Here is a 23,820-nt window from a genome sequence, read left to right on the forward strand (position 1 = left end):
CCCAGTCTGGCCAGTGCCAAGGGAGGCCAAGAGGGAGGTTAAAACGTGTCAGTTGTCCTGGCCTGGGCCCAGGAAGAGGTGGGGTTCCAGAATTGGGTCCTCATCGCATTGTACATAATGAGTAGGGGGGGCTTTCAGATGACTTTGTCTTGGGCCCAGACAAAGTTGTCAGCGGGCCTGGCCCTGGGAGTTTAGTATTCAACCAGAGGAGATGACAGACTGAAGTGGCCACCCAGACAAGCGGCTGAGAAAAGAGAATGAGGAGGGTGGTGGGGACAGAGAAGTATATGGGTGAAGTATTTGGCTACAGTAAGAAGCCGAGGATAGAAGTCTAACATCGCTGGCGGAGGAGTGATTAGGCCTATCTGGACTCATGCTCAGGTGGTTTTGGTAGGCCTACATGTTGCTGTCAACGCTATAGAGAATATTTATACCGGTAATCCTAAATTGAATATTTTCACAACTCTTTGTTCAGTTCTTATACATGTACCGTAACAGAGTTGTACAAAGTAGAATTAAAAAGTAGTAATTACAACACTAATGTTGGAATTATTTTTGTTAAAGTGTCCTACTTCCTTATACAACTCTGTACAGTATAAAGTAATATAATTTGTTTCTATTCTATTGATACACTTTTGGTATCTTCATGTTAAGTTGACATTCTCTGGAAATGAATTGGACGCAACTCTCCACTGGAATTCCCTCATTACCTGTGGTTACTTTGAAGACCTGTCCACTCCAGCAAATCGGTACCATCAGAAGCCTGCCCTGATGAAAACATGCTATGGCATCTCCTGCAGAGAATGCATGCTGCCCTCGTCACTGTGTCATAGACCGTGTGCAGTACAGCTGCCCTTCAACAAACACGCTCTTATGGTACTGGAAAAAGATGATGCACATCCATGTGTTTATTCACACCTGGCTCAGACATTTTCTGGTTGTAGTAGGCATCGGGGTGTTGAAACAGCTAATGCCACTTTGGGTTTTTCCAAAAAGCACCATTCAGTGTGTGTACATTACAATTATTTGCAAAAAAAACAATAGTGGCATTAGCTGTGGTTGTACCACCTGACATCTAGTATGAAAAATGTCGACTGCTCTAGCAAATGAGTGCAGGGCCCTAAGTGCAAAGCTTCCTTGCTAACAAAACCTACACAAGTGCAACTTCTCAAATGTACTAAGACTGACTTAACATGGCAGCACATACATTTCATGAAATTGGATAAAACATGAACAAGCATGAAAACTTGCATGAAAATTACATTTGAAGCCTTAAGTGCACATGCAGATTTTCAAATATGAAAAAAGTAGGAAATCTCAGCACGAGGTACAAGTGGTGTTTTGTTCAGATGAAACATCCCTTTTTAATACAAGTTTGGGAAGTATGGGAACTGTTCCATCTCCCTAAAAATGTCTAGGGTATACAAATTGTTCCAAACCACTTAGGGCAGTAAACCCCACTGGCTTACAGGCACTGCCACCATTTTCCACATCAGCATGCCAAAAGCTTCCAGAAAGACAAGACCTGCTACAACCACACGCAGGACAGGCATTTGCCTTCAAGTCCTCTGAAAACAGAACACTGCCAGAGTTATGCCTACTCAAAATGAATTCCTCTTTCATACTTTGGGCCAAGTCTATTTTGATCCACTGATGTCACACCTCTGATGCCAAGTTAAACAAATAAAAGTATCCAGGCCTTACTCCAGCACCATTTATGAACACATTCAGGATAACGTTTGGAAGTTCCAACCTGCTGCAAATTAAAAGGTTATCTAGACATTTGTTACACTAAACTCAACTGGTTAGGTTTAAGAAAATCAGTGCACTCAAGAGCCAAGTTTAAGTTTTTTTTTTTTTTTTAAAGAGGGCATGTCAATGTTTTCTTTAAGTAACATTGAAAACAGTTAGTAGGAAACCGTTTGACAAGGTAGAGGACAGCTATGGGGATGTTCCAAGGTTGCATTTATTTCAAATTCTGTTTCTATGGGAAGCTACAGAATTCTATGGTTTACACAAGACAGCTCAAAAAGATATCTAACCATTGTACAAAGATTTGACACTAACAGTTTCCACAAAAACCAATAAACAAAGGCAATTTGATCTTTAAGGAAACTTGTTCCCACGTTTAATCCTGATTCTTTGTTAGACAATTGTGGTCCTGAAGAGACATTCCTAATGCACAAAAACATGGCCAGGCACAAATCAAACATGGAACAAGTGTTTTCATTATAAGGGAGTAGGTGGTAGCTCTTTAGAAAACAAAACAGACAAAAAAAATAAAATGTACATGAACCGGAATGCCAGTAAACAGGGATCTGGGTGAAGGGGGAAGGAGGGAAAGGCTAGGGCTGTCAGGGCGATTGGAGGGTTGAAACGGAGTAGACGCCACTCAAAGCTGGCCACAGTCGGCGATGCAGATCTTGGCGCTGGTCTTTCCACTTGAGCTCCCCTTGCCCTCCATCTTCTTGACGACGTCGAGGCCCTCGACCACCTTACCGAAGACGACGTGCTTGCCATCCAGCCTGGCACAAGGACAAGACAAAAAAATAAATGAATCACCATCACACCAAAGAGACTTAAGGAAACAAACCCATAACAGTTCCAAGCGGTACGGAATGTTTTACCACTAGAATGCAAACAGTTTGTTTATGATATTGACCGCACAATCGGGGCGCATCACACCCGCAGTTGAAGTGACTGCATAAGTAGTGAGCAAAACTGGACTGAAGAGGGTAGTGTTAAATGTCTATTATGGGGCTGATAACTACAGCAAGGAAGTGACAAGCCCACTGACGAGGGAGGGGAGAAACGCTTTAGAGCCCTCTAGAGGACACATGAAGAATTACCACTAGAGCTTGCGTCAGGCACACATTTGGTCAGTCCCGCAACACATGCAAGCAGACACCCACTGCAGCACACAGGCCTGGGAGCACCACATCCATCAACTGCAACTACACCCTACAGGCAATGCACATGTGGGGAGGAAGTAGTTTTAAGAGCCCGTTCAGGGTTAAGTAATTACCAATTGGTATCAGCAGTGCAAATGAAGAACTGGGAACCGTTGGTGTTGGGTCCGGCGTTGGCCATGGACAGAGTGCCCATTCCTCCGTGCTTCAGGCTGAAGTTCTCATCCTCGAACTTGGTGCCATAGATGGACTTGCCACCAGTTCCGTTGTGGTTGGTGAAGTCACCACCCTGCAAAACAGAAACAGGTCTCAATACTGTGTTTGAAGTGGTTTTGGACTAATTTTCCCACACTGAGCGTACTGGCACATGTGCTCATGCACACACGCGAAGGCATAAAGTGAGGATACAAGCACATCATCTTTTGAGAGCAGAGCAGACGTTTCAGGGGTCTACCTTCATCAGTACTTAGAGCTGCAAAAACATTACTTCCTTGGCTTAACACTACACCTGGGAACTGCCATCAGTGCCCAACACCTTTAAATCTAAAACATTTTTTAAAAAGATTGCTGCTCACCTGGCACATGAACTGGGGGATGACACGATGGAAGGAGGAGCCCTTGTAGCCAAAGCCCTTCTCACCGGTGCAGAGGGCTCGGAAATTCTCTGTCGGAAGTCAACAAAATGGAACTCAGAGTACTGCAAAGCTGCACTGATGGCACCCAACCCAAAAATCTCATTTCTTTTAGGTAGGTGCATGCTCTGTATTTGGGATACATTTAAGCCAATACAAACACCATTAGAGGAAATATTCTTTTAAGTTTTTCCAGCAGTAATAAGACAGGCAAGACAAGTGACAAGTCTGGGGAAAGAAATGCAACATGCATCCCTCTTACCAGCAGTCTTGGGGACAACGTCGGCCCTCAGCTTTACATGGAAAAGGAGACAGAAAGCATAGTTAGCATTGAGGTGCAATAACCCTCCTCTCATGCACGGCCTAAGACATGGTCATACATCAACACAGTATGCTCATATGATACAAATACAAAACTGATTCCACAAACAGATGCTGGCTAATGTAATGAAATCTTGAAACCTACAGGGCGGAAAAACGAGTTTCCAGTCTTTTAAGGTCACCCACGCCCTTCTATCTCCCCACTCCCACCGTTTATTTTTACACATTTCCTGTTAGCACGGCAGGCTTCCCCAATCTTAGCACCTTCACTTGGCTTTAAATTTAAGATGGAAAGTGCTGCTCTAATTTTTCGAAATGTATTGATATCGCAGGCCATGGCCAAATCTTGGAGTAAATCATAACAGAAGGGCGATCTGAAGCAAGTTTTTAACGTTCAGAAGTTTCTCTGCCGGTCTCGTGTGCTCCTGCGAAGAGGACGCCATAAAAGCGTATGCGCACGCAATGCGAGTAGAGCTACTGCTACTAGCGCACGCACACAAAGACATCAGTTCCACTATGCCATGTGCTTTGAAGACTGTGTGAAACGCGAATATGTACACAGCACATCCAAAGTCTGCACATTTTGTACAGCCGGGTGTGGAGCAGAACTGACATTTTTTCCTCGCATGTGCCGCCGCGAACTGCCATTGATTGCAGAGACTGCCCATCATTTTAATTATCCAATTAAATACTCGGATGGAGGTGGTTTACCTGCGCCTACTACATACCGGCGCGTGGAAATGCTCTGACCCACCCAATCTGTCGAACAGAACTGAGACGCTGGCATCGCGCCAACAACCCATGATTCATTCATTCATCCTCCATCTATCCATTCCAAACGATCAAATAAGGGGTAAACGCTTCAATAAAACGATGCCCAAAACAACTTAAATTCTTTGACGGGAGTTTGTCTAAACGACTCAACTCCATATACCCCTCCCTTTCTCTTCCAAAATGGCATCTTGCGCCATGAAAAAAATGACGGTGAAAATGGCGACCGCATTAAAAATGTGTGCTGGAGGACCTTAGTCTTATTAAGAGTTATTTCGCAATGGAGCATAGCATAAAATGCTAGGAGAAAAGCCCAAGACATCAGGCCAGCAATTTGTACATAACGTTGTTTGCACCACGAATTAGATTGTGATCATTTTGGGAGGAAATCATAGAATGGCCGGCCACCGTTGCTGGCTGAAGGAAGCGCGCGTATACACACACACACGAGACAGCTAGTGTTCAATGAACTCAGCGTCGTTGCTAACCGGCATTTCATTATGCAACACCGTCATTTTTTCAATCCTAAATTAAAAACCAAATCACTGAATCAAAACACCTGAGTGGATCAACATACTTCGCTAATCAAAACACAACAAAGACGTTATAACGAAACAACGTTCATCTTTATACAACTTCCCATGTCGAAGCACACGTGCGGTTCGAGCCTTCTTGTGATGTGAAGTGACGTTTGAGGTAAATATATGGCCAAATCAAGCATTTTAGCTAATTCGAAACACCCGGACATGTTTTAACGCATCCGTCTAAAAAGCAAATAGTAATGCATAAGACAGATCACATGCATTTCTCTTTTGGCTCCACTTACCTCCATAACAATTCTACCGGTAGAGTTGCCATCCATTGAGATGTCGAAGAAAACTCTGGGGAGTGCCATTGTTGCTAGAAAGGTTTATTTAGTTGCTTGATATTAGTGAAAGAAGTGGCCTCCAATTGTTACCCAAATGTGCCGCAGCCGCTCGAGACTATCACGCCGTGTGAAAACTAAATATATAGAAAGAGCCGGGGAGTCGGTGAGCGGGTAAGAACCAATCAGAGCGTCGAGAGTTGAATGGCCTGTATTTGGACCAATCGGGGACCTTATTGTTGCATACATTACCGCATGTTTCCAATTTCAAGCAAAGCCTTTAGATCAGCAAAGTTCGGCCGTGGAGCATATGATTGACACTGGGATTCGCCCATTGTACTGGGCAAAAATGACCACACAGAATTGTAGCCAATGAGCGTGTAGGGAAAGCTGTGGGTGTGTACCACCATTCGCGCCTGTCGATGGCGTATTGTACTCGACGAGGGCGACAGGGCGTCTCCTCTGTTAGAAAAATTCGCCATTACCAGTGATGTTAGAAAATAGATAAACTTGACCTAATAGCATCATCCGAATTATTTGTATTGACACACAATTTTCAGTTCATTTCATTTGCTGTTCTCATTCTGTTCTCTCGCAGAAATTCAGAATTTTCAAGGCGTTTTCACATATGCGACGCATGTCCGCATTGGGCTGCTACAGCTACTTGATCTGTACACGAGACAGCCACATGCGTAGCCAGCAAACTAGCAACGCTGACAAAGGAGGCAAGTGCTCTGGAGTCGGAAATTAACAGTTGCACACTACAGCTACACCCAGACCCCACATATTTTTGGCAATCCTCCATCAGGCTGGTTGGCTGGAAGAGATTGATGAGAGACGGGAGTTGCACGTTAGGTGACGTGACTGCGTGCTTCCTGGAACAAAGCAAATTCTTGCATAACTTCACCATGCACCGCAAAAAAATAAATAAACGTGAATGCAACACTCTGGGGCTTAAGTCTTTACTTATAAAACATAATGGAAATATTTCACATCTTTAGAAAAACAAATCGAGTTCAACTTTACAGGTTTAATTCAATTGCCAGAACGTAGAGTTTCACCAACACAAAACAAAGTCGTCTTTTCAACATTTTGATTAACAGTGTGTGACTGGTTGGTCTCTGCGCTCTGACCTCAGAAGCACGCACCATAGTCACAAACCCCATGGCGAAGATATTTTTTTCCTTGACAAATTCATAAACATTGCTACACACACGAGAGAGATGCATACAGTTCCACCAAATATCTTTAGAATTATAATAACGATTAATTACATACTTAATGTTAGACCTGTATGATACATGGTTTTCCAAACAAACAAACTCATAATAAAAATAACATTGCACACCCAAAAAAGAAAAGAAAAAAACATTTGATGTCCTAGACATTTTATAATACAAACCGCACACAGTTGGGTGTTTAAGCGAGCTTTTTTTTTCTTTTAAAAAATGAGCTCAGACAACATAGGAAACAGTGGTCAACATTGCTCACCTCTCCAGCTTGCTGGATGGTTTTTTTGACACCACGAAACGGAAATCAGGTGAAAGAGAACAATGTCAATGAATTTTATTGTCAATAATCTGTGCAATAAGCACATGGACACATGGGGGTGTGATTTAGTATAATGGGGAAAAAAAACAATAATAATAAAACGGTTCACAGCTGTCACAGTAATGTTAGATCTGTACATGTTATTCAACAACGTTCATCTTCACTTCTTTTAACTTTCTTCCATTCTTTTTTTTCTGAGCTTATAGGCCTGTGTGAACAATACACTTCTGGAGTTAAAATCTAGTATGTTGCCTTATGGGCTCACAAAGCACGCTTTTTGTGTACGCATATGTACTTCTTTGTGTGGTTGTGTGATGTAGGGAATTTCAAATTCATGCCCGTCCCATTCCTATGGTCCCAACGCATGTTAAAATGGCATTTCTGTGTATTAGGAAAACTCAGCTTGACCGACTGAGAGAGAGAGAGAGAGAGAGAGAGAGAGAGAGAGAGAGAGAGAGAGAGAGAGAGAGATATCCAGATCTGCATCTCATGTTCACATTCAACAAACCTGGTGAATCTTTAGTTAATGGTTTAGGTTAGTAGTGGACTGGACACCTCGTTTTGAATGATGCTGAATGAAGCCAATTAAAGCAGCCATTCAAGATGGATCCATTCTAATCATTTTGCAGTCGGGGCTCCTCACCGTGCCGGTTCCTATGGGAGGACACCTTTCACTACCCAAAACAACAGGCTGGCAACTCAAAATACAGAACTGGCACTATTTTTGATGTAGTCTACACAAAGAACCTCAACCACACTTTGTAGTGAAAAACATAATCATGGCTTTGTGATCAGCGAGAGGGGTATTTTAGGGGCTTTACACAATACAATGTTTGTTTTGAAGAAAAAAAAGGAGAGAGAGAGAGAGAGAGAGAGAGAGAGAGAGAGAGAGAGAGAGAGAGAGAGATAGAGAGAGAGAGAGAGAGAGAGAGAGAGAGAGAGAGAGAGAGAGAGAGAGAAATAAAACAAGTCACATCCAACTGTTTATTCATGATGGAGAGGGGGAGTCTCTAAAACCGCCTTCACGTTTTGAGGGGAGTTCCTTCTGCAGCGAGCACTGCACATTCACTTGCCATTTGAAACCATGTTTAAGCTGTTCATTCATCAATTATTTTTTTGGGATCAGAGGCCATCTGGCATTTTCAAGTCTGTAAAAAACAACAAGAGGTACACAGACTACTAATCAGTTCTGGCTTCCTCTGGCCTCTGTGACGGGCCACGGTATTTAAAACTTGCCGAATAAAGTACTCGTGGAAAGATTTTTTTCCAAAATAGCCTCTTTAAAAATGCAACACTCCCATCGTGTAATTTAAGAAAGGAGGTGTCCTGTTCTCCTGGCTTGGCATGGGCGGGTGTCCCCAGCATTATAAATTAAACAGCAAAACACGAGTCAGAGTCAAGATCAGCTGAATCCCAAACAATGAGGATCTTAGACTGGCTTTTGTTTCAAGGGTGCTTGGAAACAGAAAAAGAGAGAAATTAGGTGGAAGGAAAAATCCTCCAAAAGGTTTTTTGTTTTTTTTTTGTTTTTTTGGATGTGAGGCTCAGGTGAGCGGACGCGATGAGACAAGCCTGTCCCCATCTCATGTCATCTCACAGGCGTCTGCTACGGAGGTCGCGTGCAGGGTCAAAAGCGTCCCAGCAGCACCGAGGCTGCCTACATCACCCTCCCTGCAGGGACACGGACCCTGAAAGCACCAGGGGCTGGGCCTGGATGGAGGCCGTTCTGACAGACAGGGGCAACAACATGTGGTCATTATCATCCCCACTCATCTTTTCCTACAATGAGCCTTGACTGGCCTGGCCCAGCCCATCCCATCCCATCCCATCTTCATGTCATAGTTCGTAGTAGTTCAGAGTTCGTAGTTCACAAGGCCGGCTGCCAAGGCGCAGTGTGAGCGAGGACGGTGTGCCTTTGCTGTCACACTGGCGGAGGGGGAGTCTGGAGTGGGTGACCGCCTGTCTTCCTCTGGAGAAGGTGGAGGCCAGTGTGTACAGGTATGTGGTTGGTGCTAGTGGTGGAGGAGTGGGGAGAGGGAGTGGCCGTGCGGATGTTAATTGCTCTCGAAGAGGGAGAGCAGGTCGTCGTTGCTGTTGTTGGGGAGGTCGGGTGGGCCCAGGTAGGACAGGAGCTCGTCGGGATTGGTCAGTTCAGGCAGCAGCTGCAGGAGGAGCAAGAGAGAACGACAGTGGGTTAGCGGGTGGAGCTTAAAGCCACATCTCACACACATATACACAAGTTTCCCGTTTGTAAACAATCCCTGTCTGCGCACCCCTGTCTGCACACCCCTGTCTGCACACCCCTGTCTGCACACCCCTGTCTGCACACCCCTGTCTGCACACCCCTGTCTGCGCGCTCTTGATTGTTGGAAACTGATAAGGTCACTCAAATAATGCGCTCACGTGGTTGGCTGCTCAGCATCTTTCCCCTTCTCACATCGCGAGAATGTTTATAAACGGGGAACCAATGTATACAGGACACCTGGCAGCTTTGACCAGGCCCAGGACAAAGTCATCTGAAAGGCCCACCCACCCAATACATTCAATGTAATCAGGATACAATTCTGTCTCCCTCCACCCCTTACCTGGGCCTAGGGAAACAGACCCCCTTCTGTAATGGCATAGGGATATTTTCTTGGCCCGGTTTTGAGCCCCAATTGAACTTAGTTGGAATGCCACAGCCTACCTGAGTATTGGTGCGGTTTAAAATTATTAAAGCGGTTCTGAAGGCAAAAAAGGGTGTCCAACCCAGCACCAACAAGGAGTACCTAATAAAGTGTCCGGTGAGTGTATATACTTAAGATGACTAGGCTTTTTAGGCAATGTTTCCCATCATTGATAATATCATGTGTGGTTTTGATACTTTCAAAGTAGTATTACATGGCATCATTTTTTATCATAAGGTAAATGATGAGGCACCTTATCACAAGCGCTTAATCAAGAATATTAATAATGAATTGTGTTTCTGCACGCATACACACACTCACACCTACATTGACTAAGCTTTTCTATTAGGCAATTTTTCTTGTCATCAATAATATCAGATGTGGTTTTGACACTTTCACAGTAGTCTTACTTTAGGTAAATGATGAGGCACCTCATCACAAGCACTTAATCAAGAATATTACTAGGCTATTATGCCGCCTGGATGCCTGGCGACCATTTGTGTTTTTGTGTCAAAGATGTTAATTTGTCACACGCATAGGAACCAAAGCATTGAAATTGCAAATTAAAGTTGCAGGTGATTAAGGTTTGCATGGTGAGGTGTCTCAGGATAAACGAAGCCGCTAAAAATAAATGCTGGAAATCATGTCAACATGTTGAACATTGAAATTATTACTACTACCATGCAAAATACTTCCTCTTGATATTTCCCCATGAATCATATTTCCATGGAACGTGACTGAAAAAACACAATTTCTCAAGATGCTGTGTGTGCATGTTAAGTTTCACACACAGCAGCATAAACACAGCAAAGCAGCAAAGTTGTGTGTGTGTGTGTGTCTGTGTCTGTGTGTGTGTGTGTGTGTGTGTGTGTGTGTGTGTGTGTGTGTGTGTGTGTGTGTGTGTGTGTGTGTGTGTGTGTGTGTCTGTGTGTGTGTGTGTGTGTGTGTTGGGGGGTAGTACAGTATAAAGGTGGTAGTTTAATGGCTAACCTCGTAACCTCTGACTGAGTGACCACTTTATAAATCAAAGCACAGAAGCCAGAACTATAGCCCAAAGTAGAGTGGTGGTAAGTGAAAGCAGAAGTGTTGCCTCTTCTGTTATGACTAGATGACCTCTCAACCTGACAAAAGCTAGAAAAGAAGACCCTTCTCTTCCATGACTGTTTTCTGCACTAACCGCTAATCTAATGCACTTAACTCCTATGCACGACACCCTGCGCTAATGCACTTAGAATTGCAATTGAAATTGAAATGACCTTGTACCTCTTGTGTTGTATTGTAGGTTATTGACTATGTCCTTGTTTGTACGTCGCTTTGGATGAAAGTGTCTGATAATGTAATGTAATGATAGCCTGGTCCTGACCATCCCATAATACTACCATTTCATTTCGTATTTATGGTCTGGCATTTGTTTGCTCTGAAGCGATTGTAGGAAGCAGGAAGTTTGCACTCAGTTATGGTTTGAAATTATTGGACACCTCTCACCCAATCGCTGGCAGTTACTCAACAACAACATAGCGCAGACGCCCACATGGGGGGCGTATTCGATTATTGGCTGTTTTCTGGGGGGGCGTTGCGATCAAAATTCTACTGCTCCAGGCACTCCACAGAGAAGCACGGCCAGACTACAGTAGTGGAGCCAATCCTTTGGCGGAAGTACGTAGGATGGCTCGCGAGGCTAATGTAATGATGAGCTGGCCCTGGTAGACTCTACGGCGTGTGTGTGTGTGTGTGTGTGTGCGCGTGTGTGTGTGTGTGTAATGTACGTAACCCCGTGATAATGTTCTTCAAAAAAACACCTAACCCTGGCATATGCACTTATTGTTCTGTATATTTCCAGTGCACTTTGTATCTGGAAGAGTTGTAGGCTTTGATTAGGTCCTCGATTGGAAGTTGCTTTGGTGAAAAAGCATCTGCCAAATGCAATGTCATGTAATGTAATGCAGTGATGAACTATAGAAGCGATATGACTTTATCATAAGGTTGAAAAAGCTACTTAGTATCGCTTTATGTTTTCTGTTTTTAAAAGAACGGTGTAGATAACTACTCATGCTGCGTAGAACTTAACCCCCTTTCCTTCATACAACACATCCTACAGACAAGCAGTTAGCCAAATTGCAGATAGATAGACAGGGGCTCACATCAAGAGCTGGTTCCGGAACGTCCCCAGGACCGCCTAGTCCGAACGGAGTGTCCGCATGCAGCCGGGAATTCTGGGACGGGGGTCCTCGCGAGTGCATCTGGCCGGCAGGAGGGCCAGCGAGGCCGGCATTGCCATGCATGCCCTGCTGTTGTTGTTGTTGTTGTTGTTGTTGATGTTGTTGATGTTGTTGTTGTTGCTGGAGGTTGCTATGGCCAGGCTCCATACGTCCTCCATGGGGAATCTAGAGTGACCAGGAGGAAGATGACACAGACACACACCGACATTACATTACATTACACTGGGCTGACACTTTCATCCAAAGCCACAATTACAGTGGAATCAGGAGTGACCACGAGCAAGAGAACACACAGACAGATACATTACACTTAACTGGACACTTTTATCCAAAGCGATTTCAAGTTGACTTTATTGTCAATTTCTTTGTATGCACAGGTCATACAAAGGCGATTGAAATTACATATCTCCTGTCATGCAAAACAGAATTACAAATTTGTTTGTATGGTCTGTGCATATAAACTGACAATAACGCAGCTTAGGTACAGGGTATGGGGTTGCAGTTGAGCAGTATTGTGAGCTTAGGCTATTTCATCCATTGTTAGAGTAAGATTTGAACCTGCAACCCTCTGATCTTAAAACCGACTCCCTAACCACTACGGCATGCTGCCAGAGGACGCACGCACGCACACACAAACACAAACACACACACATAGTGCAGGAGCACATGACAATCATTCTCATACACTTTTCCCCCTCCCCGGTTTATCTGTACAACATTCAGACGCTCCAACACTTGGCTCCATTTCCCTACCGTGACCCAGATGAAAACACATCACAGGCACATCTGTCTGACATATTGAGATGTGCAGTTGTGCACTGCACAGGCGGGTGTTTGTAGTAGTGCACATGTCTAATATACTGTAAGGGACCAGTGTTTGAGCAGAACAGTGTGTGTGTGTGTGTGTGTGTGTGTGTGTGTGTGTGTGTGTGTGTGTGTGTGCATGTGTGTGCATATATGCGTGTGTGTATGTGTGTGTGTGTGTGTGTGTGTGTGTGTGTGTGTGTGTGTGCGTGCGTGCGTGCGCGTGTGTGCACAGAGGCAGCTACTAAAGCCTATTACAGCTGGGCCGGGTGGCGGTGGGTGCAGGGCGCAGGGCAGGTGCAAGTGACGCTAGGCGGCCCGAGCGCTAAGCTGCTGTCGTCTCCAGAGCCGCTCAAAAGCCCTCCATTCACTCACATGAGGGCATGACAGACGCATTGCACAATCACCATTAGAGCTGGAGGTAGTTTGACCTACATGTCTCAGTGACTCAGTTACTTTCTGTGGCGCAAGTGTGTGTGAGCGTGCACACACGTGTGTGTGTGTGTGTGTGTGTGTGTGTGTGTGTGTGTGTGTGTGTGTGTGTGTGTGTGTGTGTGTGTGTGTGTGTGTGTGTGTGTGTGTGTGTGTGTGTGTGTGAGGGGGAGGGGAGACAGAATGTGAGTGAATGAGACAATAGAATGGTATGTATGTGTGCATGTGAGCATACTGGAGTCAGTAGAGAAGAACTATATGAAATCAAGAGGTCTTTTATACTGCTCAGATTAACACACACATACACACACATGCGCACACACAAACACACACAGCCAGGGCTTGAGACAGTGGCCACCTGTCCTATCAGAGGAGAGGTCTGTACGTAGTCTACTGCAAAGCACTGACATAACTGGTTCCTCCAGACAGCGGCGCGGCCCATACGGTAACCGGGGCAACAGGGGGCACTGCTTAGTCAAGGTGTAAAGGTTGCCGCCTAATCTCACTTGGCGCCAAACCAAGCGAGCACAAGCGCAGCGCAGCGCAGCGCAGGCCTGGCAGAAGTCCTGTTGCAGCCACGCCTGATATCTAAACACAGGGCTCGTGTCTGTGAAATTCCAATTGCAGACTAACCACCTCACATTCATTTTGGCCTATTTTACATGCCCGTTGTTCACGTATTACTTGCGCCAAGGAGGTTATGTTTTCGGTGGCTTTGGTTTGTCTGTCTGTTTGTTTGTTTGTCTGTTTGTTTCGTTTGTTTGTCAGCAGGATAACTCAAAAAGTCATGAACGGATTTGGATGACTCTTTGTGGAGTTGTTTGGAAATGACCAAAGGAACAAGTGATTACATTTTAGCGGTGATTCGGATCACGAACCGGAACCAGAATTTTAAAAAAAGATTCTTCACCATTGCTAGCCTAGAAATCTAGACGCCCCTAGTGACCGCATATTGAATAGTGGGACGGGGCGAATTTTGATATTCCAGTTTCAATATCCACAAAAAGAAGGAAGAAAGACTTAAAATAAAAAGACTGATAAAAATAGGGTGTAGCATAGTCAAATGTTCCATCAAACAGGTCTGCGCTCTCTGAGTGCATTTCTAGTTTGCATTTAATTTTCTATTTTTGCACCCATCCTATGTTGCATATAGACATACTGTATGAGAAACATGTCACACAGGTGGGTGTAATGCTTCAATCTCATTGTGTCTTGGTGTGTATAGTTTATACTGTACATGTGTACATGTGTACAAAGGGCATTCATTCTATTGTAATATGGATTAGAAGTGTGCTGCCATGCTACAACTCCAATCACAGCACCATGGCAGCAGCGCTGCCTGACACCATCCACTCACAGAAGAGGTTGGAGAGAACATTTTAACATCAGCCAGTAATGGAGTGGTTTACAGTAGAATCACTTCATCGATCCTGAAGGAAAATATGGAAGTTTTTGGACCGATTGATTGGATAGATTGAGTCCTCATGTTCATGTCCTAGCACAAACTTCCTTTCCAATTAGCAATGGAAAAAAATGATGAGTCATATTGTTGTGCATCCATCACCGTCCGCCATCTTGGGAAGAGCTCTCTTGACCCAATTCATCCAAGTGCATATTGTGTTTGTGCAGGTAATGTATTTATGAATAGATCCACACGTGATGTGTATGCTCTCTCTCTCTTGTGCGTGTGTGCGTGTGTGCGTGTGTGTGTGTGTGTGTGTGTGTGTGTGTGTGTGTGTGTGTGTGTGTGTGTGTGTTGCTACCAGCACATGACTTTGAATCAACGCTTGTTGCCAGGCATGCTCATGACTCGTGCAGGGTGATGTTAGGTGAGTTTTAAATGTTGCACAGAGCAATGTGTTTATGATTAAGTCAGATTAAACTCCACAAAACATCTGGAAAAGGTGATCAGAAGAAATGTGAATCGTTTAGACAAGGAGAAAAGAGTAGTAGAGTAACAGACAAACGCATTAAGTCCTTGCATTAACCATGTCCTCGATTGTAAGTCATTTTGGATAAAAGCGTCTGCCAAATGTAATATAATGTTAAGTCTACACACTACCATAACTTAAACTTAACTACAATTTCATGTTTAAAAATGACAACGTTTTGCTTCTTGTTGAGATATTTGATGGATGAATAGCCAGGCTGTCGTCACCTCGTGCCTCTACTCAATTCCATTTCGCCATGACGACTAAATGAAAGAAAATGGCTGATGCGACAGGCTAATGGATGAATGCTTGTGCAGACAAAAGCCAGGCAGACAGGCAGACAGACAGACATTTAAAACACTCAGACCTGGAACCAGATAATGTAGCCTGGAGCCACCTAGTGTTAGCTATCCACACCCAAACAGAAGGCTTCCTTTCCTGGACCGACTCAATAGCGATAATGCTCTATGGTATGAGTTTTGGACTAACCACAACTGACTTTTAAAAGGTTCTGTTCTATTCTCTCTCTCTCTCTCTCTCTCTCTCTCTCTCTCTCTCTCTCTCTCTCTCTATGCAGATGGATGATAGATATTTGATCTGGCTAATGTCTGAATATCTGTGCAAGTGTGTGCTATATGTTTAATCTGTCATGCACAATATAAATAACAAGTCGTGTATTTGTGTATGCTGCTGGACACCTTAATTTCCCTCTGGATCAATAAATCTACTCTAATATCATTTATATGGCTATTTATTGTATATATTTGTATAATGTATGTGATGAATATTCTGTGTCTGGGAATACAAATTTGAAAAGTGAATAGTTTCCTACCATGCTCATTGCTCACCTGTAATGGCATGGAGTGTCTAATTCAGATGATGGCTATTTACATATCTATATTTATGATGGATATTTATATTTTTTATTAGTGTGTGTGTGTGTGCGTGTGTGTGTGTGTGTGTGTGTGTGTGTGTGTGTGTGTGTGTGTGTGTGTGTGTGTGTGTGTGTGCGTGCGTGCGTGCGTGCGTGCGTGCGTGCGTGCGTGCGTGCGTGCGTGCGTGCGCGCGCGCGCGCGCGCGCGCGCGCGTGTGCGCGCGCATCCAACCCACCTGTCCTGGCATGCCGTGTCCACCCACAGGCTTGTCTGGGGTCAGCAGGCCGCTGGGGAGGTCCGTCTGGTAGGAGAGGGGCGGCGGCCCCGAGCCAAAGTCGCCCATGGTGGGGGTGCCCGGGGCGTTGGGGAACTCCGAGAAGCCCGGCTGCTGGTTGGAGTAACCCGAGCCAGCTAACATTTGGCAAAGGGAGAAGGAGGAAGGAAGCAGGAGGGATACAGAGACGGCAGGATGGAGGGAGGGAGGGATGGAGGGAAAGGGAGAGGGAGAGGGAGACGAAAGTAATGAGGATGAAATGAGAAAATGGGAGGATGAAAAGACAAACAGGGGAAGAGGGGAAATTGACTCATTATTAAAGTAACAAAAATGAAACAGCCATTCACCACTCATACAATAGAAAAAAGCTGTACAAATACCCCAAAAAATACACAGTGTAATCTGATACCCCATAAAGAGTAACACAGAAAGCCAAACACGCCTCCATTACGCATCGGATGACACAACAGTTTTACACACACACACACACACACACACACACACACACACACACACACACACACACACACACACACACACACACACACACACACACACACACACACACACACACACACACACACACACACACACACACACACACACACACAGCCCCAACTGTGGACAGTAGTCATCGTAGTAGGAAGTGCCGTGCCGTGCCGTGCAGTGTGGAAAAAAACCCAACAGACCTTGGCTGGGGTATTCCGGCGTGCTGCTGCTGCCCCCCTGTGGCATGGATTGGTATGGCATGGGCGAGGAGGCGGGCCCTAGGGCGGCGATCATCTCCATGACGCTGGGCAGGATCATGTGGCTGGGGCTGAGGGTGCGGCAGCGCTTCAGAGCCGGCCCGTCCGGGTCCTCCTTGATGTGCAGGTCCGGCTTCACCGGCACCGGCTTCCAGCTGCACACCGGGTCGATGGTGATCTCCTCGTAGTCCGAACTGAGGGAGGGGGAGAGGGAGAGAGGAGGGAAGAGAGAGAGGGGAAGAGGAGGGAAGAAAGAGGTGGAAGAGGGGGAAGTTGAGGGGGGAGTAGAGGGAGAGAGAGGGGGGGGTGGTTAGGGGTTGCAGATTTTAGATTCAGACACGCAGGCCACGCGCTGACGAGACAAAACAGGAAGCATGGTTTTCTTGCAGCATTTCTCTCTCTCTCTCTCTCTCTCTCTCTCTCTGTCTCTCTTTCTCTCTCTCTCTCTCTCTCTCTCTCTCTCTCTCTCTCTCTTCTCTCTCTCCTCTCTCTCACACTCTCTCTCTCTCTCTCTCAACAAAACACACACACAAACACTCATACGCTCAAACTCCCTCACACATACACACGCAGACACACACAGACACAACAACAAGCACACGCAAACACTTCGGACACGCGACTGGCTGACACATGTCTGGGTTGGTTATAGTTCAGTTTCAGAAAGGACTGAGACTTCAGACAGAAGTAATCTCACAGAAGTTCATAGAGGAAGTGTCATTGGCGACGACTTGATGTTAATGTTCTGTTGTGTGGAGGAGGCAGCGTTGAAAAGGACTAACCAAAGCAAACACTTGACACTTGCACAGATATGTGCAAGACGAGTGTGTAGATGTCTGGAGGAGGATAACAGAGGGTGATGGGAGAGAGAGAGAGAGAGAGAGAGAGAGAGAGAGAGAGAGAGAGAGAGGGAGAGAGAGAGAGAGAGAGAGAGAGAGAGAGAGAGAGAGAGAGAGAGAGAGGAGAGAGAGAGAGAGAGAGAGAGAGAGAGAGGGAGAGAGAGAGAGAGAGAGAGAGAGAAAGAGAGAGAGAGAGGGAGATAATATTGTAGGGAGAAAGGGAGAAGAGAAAGTATAGGAAAGAGGGAGAGAAAAAGACAAAGAATCAGATGTTTGAGCAGAGAAAGAGAGAAAGGAGAAGAGAAAGAGAGAAAGGCAGAGAGAGAAGAAAGAGACTGAAGGGAAAATGAAAAAGAGGAAACCAGACACAGAGGTATATGGAACAAAGAAAGAAAAGAAGAAAGGGACGTCGACATACACCAAAAAGAAGCCAGTTGATAATTGTGTGCCTGCGTGCGTGTAGTGTGTGGTTATTCATCATCAAAATTTCAGGAAGCAGCGGGTAGCATGGTAGACCAGGATCACGCCCCAATACCCACCAAGGCAGGCACTAATTACGAGTTTGGAGTGCTGGAGTGCTGTATTAACATATTAATATAAGTGATGTAAAATGCACAGGGTAGCCCAATACCCAACAGGTATGGAGGGGGTTCATCATCAGTCTGGGTGTTAATACTCACTTCTGGATGTAGATGAGAATGCCCAGCATGTATTGGTCCACCTCTAGTCCCTCCAGAAGAGCCGTTTTACTGCAGGGGAGACAGAGAGGGAGACAGAGAGAGAGAGAGAGAGAGAGAGAGAGAGAGAGAGAGAGAGAGAGAGACAGACACAGAGAGAGAGAGAGAGACAGAGAGGCAGAGCAAGAGAGAGCCATTGAAAGAGAGATAAAGAGAGATAGAGAAGGAGAGAGCGAGAGAGAAGAAACACAGTCATGAATTTGAATGAAAACACAGCAGCCAACCGCCTGCCAGCCTGGACTACCTTTGAGTGCCATCTCCTTTCATATGCAGAAAGAAGTTTCAGTTAAACGGATGGCCAGTGTAAAAAGACAGCCTTGTGCATTCATCACTGAGATATTCTGTGTGTGTGTGTGTGTGAGTGTGTAATTGTTCTCACACGGGTAACCTCTTTGGTCACAATTATACTTTTAAAAGGCCTCTTGGGAGGATCAGATGACAAGGGGGTCAGTGAGGATGCACTCACTTTACATCTGAACAGCAGCCCGACACATACTGTTGGTGTTTGGTACCCGTTTCCGTACCACCTGCTCGATGCATTCTGCACATGTGCATTTATATGCACTGTATAATTATAAGGAAGTATCCTGATTTTACACCCTAATCTTAACCAGATATACTATATGCTGCTGAAATGCTTGGTGGTAAAGCAAAACACCTGCCAGCTTATATTTTTTAATTTTCGTAGACTCTGTCTGTTTATAATATCATTACAAAATGGCATAACTATCTAGAGTCGTTTCAGCAGAACGGATCGGGCAGGCGGAACAGATCAGGTGCGCACACACAGCTGACATCTGTTAACCTCTTGAATTCACATTCTATTACCATCTATGGCTCATGCCGTCTAACGCTCGTATGGTTCAGGGGGTTACTTCAGAACACATTAGCATGTAAAGTGGCGCGATATAATATATTGCAGCTTGTAATGAACTGGAGTGTTTGTGTGAACCACACAGCAGAGTGATATGGATATTGTGTGTGTGTGCTTGTGTGTGTGTGTGTGTGCTTGTGTGTGTGTGTGTGTGTGTGTGTGTGTGTGTGTGTGTGTGTGTGTGTGTGTGTGTGTGTGTGTGTGTGTGTGTGTGTGTGTGTGTGTGTGTGTGTGTGTGTGTGTGTGTGTGTGTATCAGGGCTTGACACTGGCACCTGCCAAGCGGCCAAATGCTGGTAAAACTTGGCTGAGGCTAGTAATACTCTGTGTCACTAGCCAATTTGGCTGGCAGCTTTTTCCTTGGTATGACATACGCCATAGTAGCATATATTCTGTTGTTTGACCCTTGTGTATCAATTGTTTGCATTTAAGTTCAAGAAAAAGCTCAGTAACTCAGTTTCTATTTGCTTGATATACAGTATATCACGAAAGTGAATACACCCCTCACAGTTTTGCAGATTTTTGAGTATATCATTTCATAGGAAAGCATTACAGAAATTTCACTTTGACACAATGATTAGTGACCTTTCAACAACATATTTAACCACTTAAATTTCTTGTTCACTCAGAAAAAAACAAAATACAGCCATTAATGTTTGAACATGTACTCACAAAAGTGAGTACATCCCAGATTAAAATCCGGTAGAGAAGGGGCTATGTTGGCTCGAATCGTCTCGAAATGAAACAAAATGAAAAGGGATGACAAGGGAGGTCATCAGTGTGCGTTTCAACCTTTCTTTGCATTGAACTTTTACATTTTGAGTCTGCATCTGGCTTAAATAGATTGGTGTGACATTTGAATGCAATCCTATGGAGAATATCATGATCTGCTTCAGTAGTCACAGTGCATGTTGACATGTATGTTTCTTTTAGGTGTATTTCAGATTGCCAATGTTGACAGCATTCATGCATCCCCAAACCATGTCAGTCCCACTACCATGCTTGGCTTATGAGAGGATACACCTTTTTTGTAAAACTCACTTGTTTACCACCACACATGCTTGACACCATCTACAGCAAATTTGTTTATCTTGGTCTCAAGAGAGATGAACAGACCAAGGATATGGATCACTGGAACCATGTCGTGTGATCTGAAGAGACCAAGATTTCATTTTGTTTCATTTTGTTTCATTTTGTTTCATTTCGAGACGATTCGAGCCAACATAGCCCCTTCTCTACCGGATTTTAATCTGGGGTGTACTCACTTTTGTGAGTACATGTTCAAACATTAATGGCTGTATTTTGTTTTTTTCTGAGTGAACAAGAAATTTAAGCGGTTAAATATGTTGTTAAAAGGTCACTAATCATTGCGTCAAAGTGAAATTTCTGTAATGCTTTCCTATGAAAAGATATACTCAAAAATCTGCAAAACTGTGAAGGGTGTATTCACTTTCGTGATATACTGTACTTCCATTTAGAAAGCTATACACTAATCTTGCTTTAGCACCTCTTCCTCTGAGGTTAGAGGTACACTAATATAAAAAAAGAAAAAAGCAATACAAAACCTATGGCTAGTGGAATACCTGAATAGCTAGTGGCTCGGGAAAACCACTAGCCACAGCGGCTGATGGGTGAAAAAGTTAATGTCAAGCACTGGTATGTATGTGTGTGTGTGTGTGTGTGTGTGTGTGTGTGTGTGTGTGTGTGTGTGTGTGTGTGTGTGTGTGTGTGTGTGTGTGTGTGTGTGTGTGTGTGTGTGTGTGTGTGTGTACCGGTACTTACTTGCACACAGGGCAACGCCATGTCCCTCTCTCACAGTTGAGCTGCAGGTACGACTCCAGGTCAAAGCACTAAAGACACACAAACAGACGGACAAGGAGAAGTTAGATGCAAAGAAATATTATCACTTCATAGCACGACAACATCAGAAAATCGTATATGAGTGTGAGATAAAGCAGGCGGGTTCTTTTCCGGTATCCACTTTACGTCGGGTGAAAGGCCCCTTTAGGAGACCTTCGGAGTCTTGAGTCCCCTTAGCGCTGTAGATGGCGGTAGCGCACGTCTTGTGCAAACACCACGAAAAGAGAAGAAGAAGGATGCCCCCTTAGGAGACCAAATTTTGAGCACACGCTTCGAATTGAGTGGGCGTGTTTCAAGTCCTCTTTAATATATATCCAACCTCTTTGACAACATTGACCGAATAATATTATTGCGTAGGATGCATACCTTCGCCAAAAACAAAAAAACATAAATGTGAATGGCACAAGTGACAAAATAAGTTCATATACTGACATGCATTAATCCCACTTCTTCCTTCACAGTTGATTGCAAACGTTTCGGATCTAGCCCGTCATCAGTGTTCCCAAAAGGGACCCGAAATGTTTTGCATCCCACTTTTTGTTTTGGCTTCTCTTTATTTTCGGCTTCTAATAGTTTCACTGAACAGCATCAAGCTCCCGTGTGCAACTCCTTTTTCTTCACACTGCATCATTGTTTTGGAATTACGCACCGAGCGAAACTTCCTAAGTAAGACAAAGGCGCGGACGCCATCTGTACCTTCACAGTTGACTGGAAATCATCTCTCTGACTTGTTTAATATCTACGGCCTCGTCAGCAAGCGCACCATCGGTGACAGGTGTTGGAGAAATCCCCAAATCTCCATCTCCCTGAATCTTTCTTTTGTATTTTTCTGAGCTTGTGCCTTTATTTTGAGATAGGACAGTAAATAAATACGGCGTCAGGAAGCGAGTGGGGTAGGGTCGGCAAAGAACCCGGGTCAGCCCCTTAGCAGACGAGTGCCCTAGCGTTAGGAGCCAGGGTAGGGCCTTTTGGGTGAACCTTACCATTTACTTGACAGTTTACATTTCCTCCCTTGGCAAACAGACACGCAGACACACAGGCACACAAGTAGGCACGCACGCACGCAGACAGGCAGGCACGTAGGCACATAGACACGCAGGCACACGCACGCACGCACGCACGCACTTCCTCTCCACTCACCTGTATGTGTCTGCAGTCGTGGCCGCGGGCGGGCAGCTGGATTCGGCGGAAGGTGATGGGGCACTTGAGCGACACCTTGATGCCCGTCTGCTCCACGCCGTCCTCCCCGTTCAGCCCTGGGGTGCCCGGGATGGTGCCGCTGCTGAAGTTACGCTTGACTGCACACCGCAGCGCAGAGGGAAGAGAGGGAGAGAACGCAGTCAGGTACATGCAAGTCATGTGTGGTTTTTATATGAATGAATGAATGAATGAATGGATGAATGAATGAATGAATGAATGAATGAATGAATGAATGAATGAATGAATGAATCTTTATTGTCCAGTTCTTGTCTGTCTTCAGTTTCACCATGTAAAAGACATTACAAAGGTGAGACATTACACATTTAGAGATTAGCCATTACATGACATTACAATTAGCTGGCACTCTTTGTCCAAAGTGACTAACAGTTATTACCCGTGTACAGGTCAGGTGCTTACAGTTATTTCCAGTGTACAGGTGCTTACAGTTATTTCCAGTGTACAAGTGCTTACAGTTATTTCCAGTGTAGAGGTGCTTACAGTTATTTCCCGTGTACAGGTGCTTACAGTTATTTCCAGTGTACAGGTGCTTACAGTTATTTCCCGTGTACAGGTCAGGTACTTGCAGTTATTTCCAGTGTACAGGTACTTGCAGTTATTTCCAGTGTACAGGTGCTTACAGTTATTTCCAGTGTACAGGTGCTTACAGTTATTTCCAGTGTACAGGTGCTTACAGTTATTTCCAGTGTACAGGTGCTTACAGTTATTTCCCGTGTACAGGTCAGGTACTTGCAGTTATTTCCAGTGTACAGGTGCTTACAGTTATTTCCCGTGTACAGGTGCTTACAGTTATTTCCAGTGTACAGGTGCTTACAGTTATTTCCCGTGTACAGGTCAGGTGCTTACAGTTATTTCCCGTGTACAGGTGCTTACAGTTATTTCCCGTGTACAGGTGCTTACAGTTATTTCCAGTGTACAGGTGCTTACAGTTATTTCCAGTGTACAGGTGCTTACAGTTATTTCCCGTGTACAGGTGCTTACAGTTATTTCCCGTGTACAGGTGCTTACAGTTATTTCCACAAACATGAAGTGCACTGTATGCTGTGTTATGAGATGATGCAGCAAGATCCAGTATGTTGTGGTATGACTTGGTATACAACCATGTGAACAATACCAGCATGTAGTTATGGAGTGTAGTAGTGGAGAGTGTTGTGTTTTATTGTGTGTTTTGATGTAGTCCAGCGCTTTGAGGTCGGCAGGGGGGTGTGGCATTTCCTGATATAGATGCTCCGTGGCCAGTTTGTGACGTGCATTTGAGTGTGTGTGTTTATACGCATGTGTGTGTGTCCACTCACTC

General features: G+C 44.8%; 2 protein-coding genes across 2 annotated transcripts in view; both read right to left on the reverse strand.

Moving 5' to 3' along the window:
- Window positions 1-1,948: 1,948 nt before the first annotated feature.
- ppiab (peptidylprolyl isomerase Ab (cyclophilin A)) lies at window positions 1,949-5,632 on the reverse strand. The gene is made up of 5 exons (XM_063209939.1): window positions 5,460-5,632; window positions 3,804-3,834; window positions 3,485-3,573; window positions 3,026-3,198; window positions 1,949-2,525 (listed from the first exon to the last, which is right to left on the reverse strand). Exons 1-5 carry the CDS (start codon window positions 5,526-5,528, stop codon window positions 2,393-2,395), a joined length of 495 nt encoding a protein of 164 aa, XP_063066009.1. The 5' UTR covers window positions 5,529-5,632; the 3' UTR covers window positions 1,949-2,392.
- Window positions 5,633-6,472: 840 nt separating this feature from the next.
- Window positions 6,473-23,820, reverse strand: part of zmiz2 (zinc finger, MIZ-type containing 2) — a 90,081-nt gene continuing 72,733 nt past the window's right edge. Inside the window, exons 13-19 of the mRNA XM_063209938.1 lie at window positions 22,446-22,603; window positions 21,228-21,295; window positions 18,516-18,584; window positions 16,940-17,190; window positions 16,212-16,387; window positions 11,857-12,099; window positions 6,473-9,211 (exon numbers count right to left, since the gene is read on the reverse strand). Of these exons, the coding sequence (XP_063066008.1) occupies window positions 9,104-9,211; window positions 11,857-12,099; window positions 16,212-16,387; window positions 16,940-17,190; window positions 18,516-18,584; window positions 21,228-21,295; window positions 22,446-22,603 (1,073 nt within the window). The 3' untranslated portion in view covers window positions 6,473-9,103. The remainder of the gene's footprint in view (window positions 9,212-11,856; window positions 12,100-16,211; window positions 16,388-16,939; window positions 17,191-18,515; window positions 18,585-21,227; window positions 21,296-22,445; window positions 22,604-23,820) is intronic.

The sequence above is a fragment of the Engraulis encrasicolus genome, chromosome 11 (assembly GCF_034702125.1).
Source record: "Engraulis encrasicolus isolate BLACKSEA-1 chromosome 11, IST_EnEncr_1.0, whole genome shotgun sequence".
In the NCBI taxonomy this organism is placed as follows: Eukaryota; Metazoa; Chordata; class Actinopteri; order Clupeiformes; family Engraulidae; genus Engraulis; species Engraulis encrasicolus.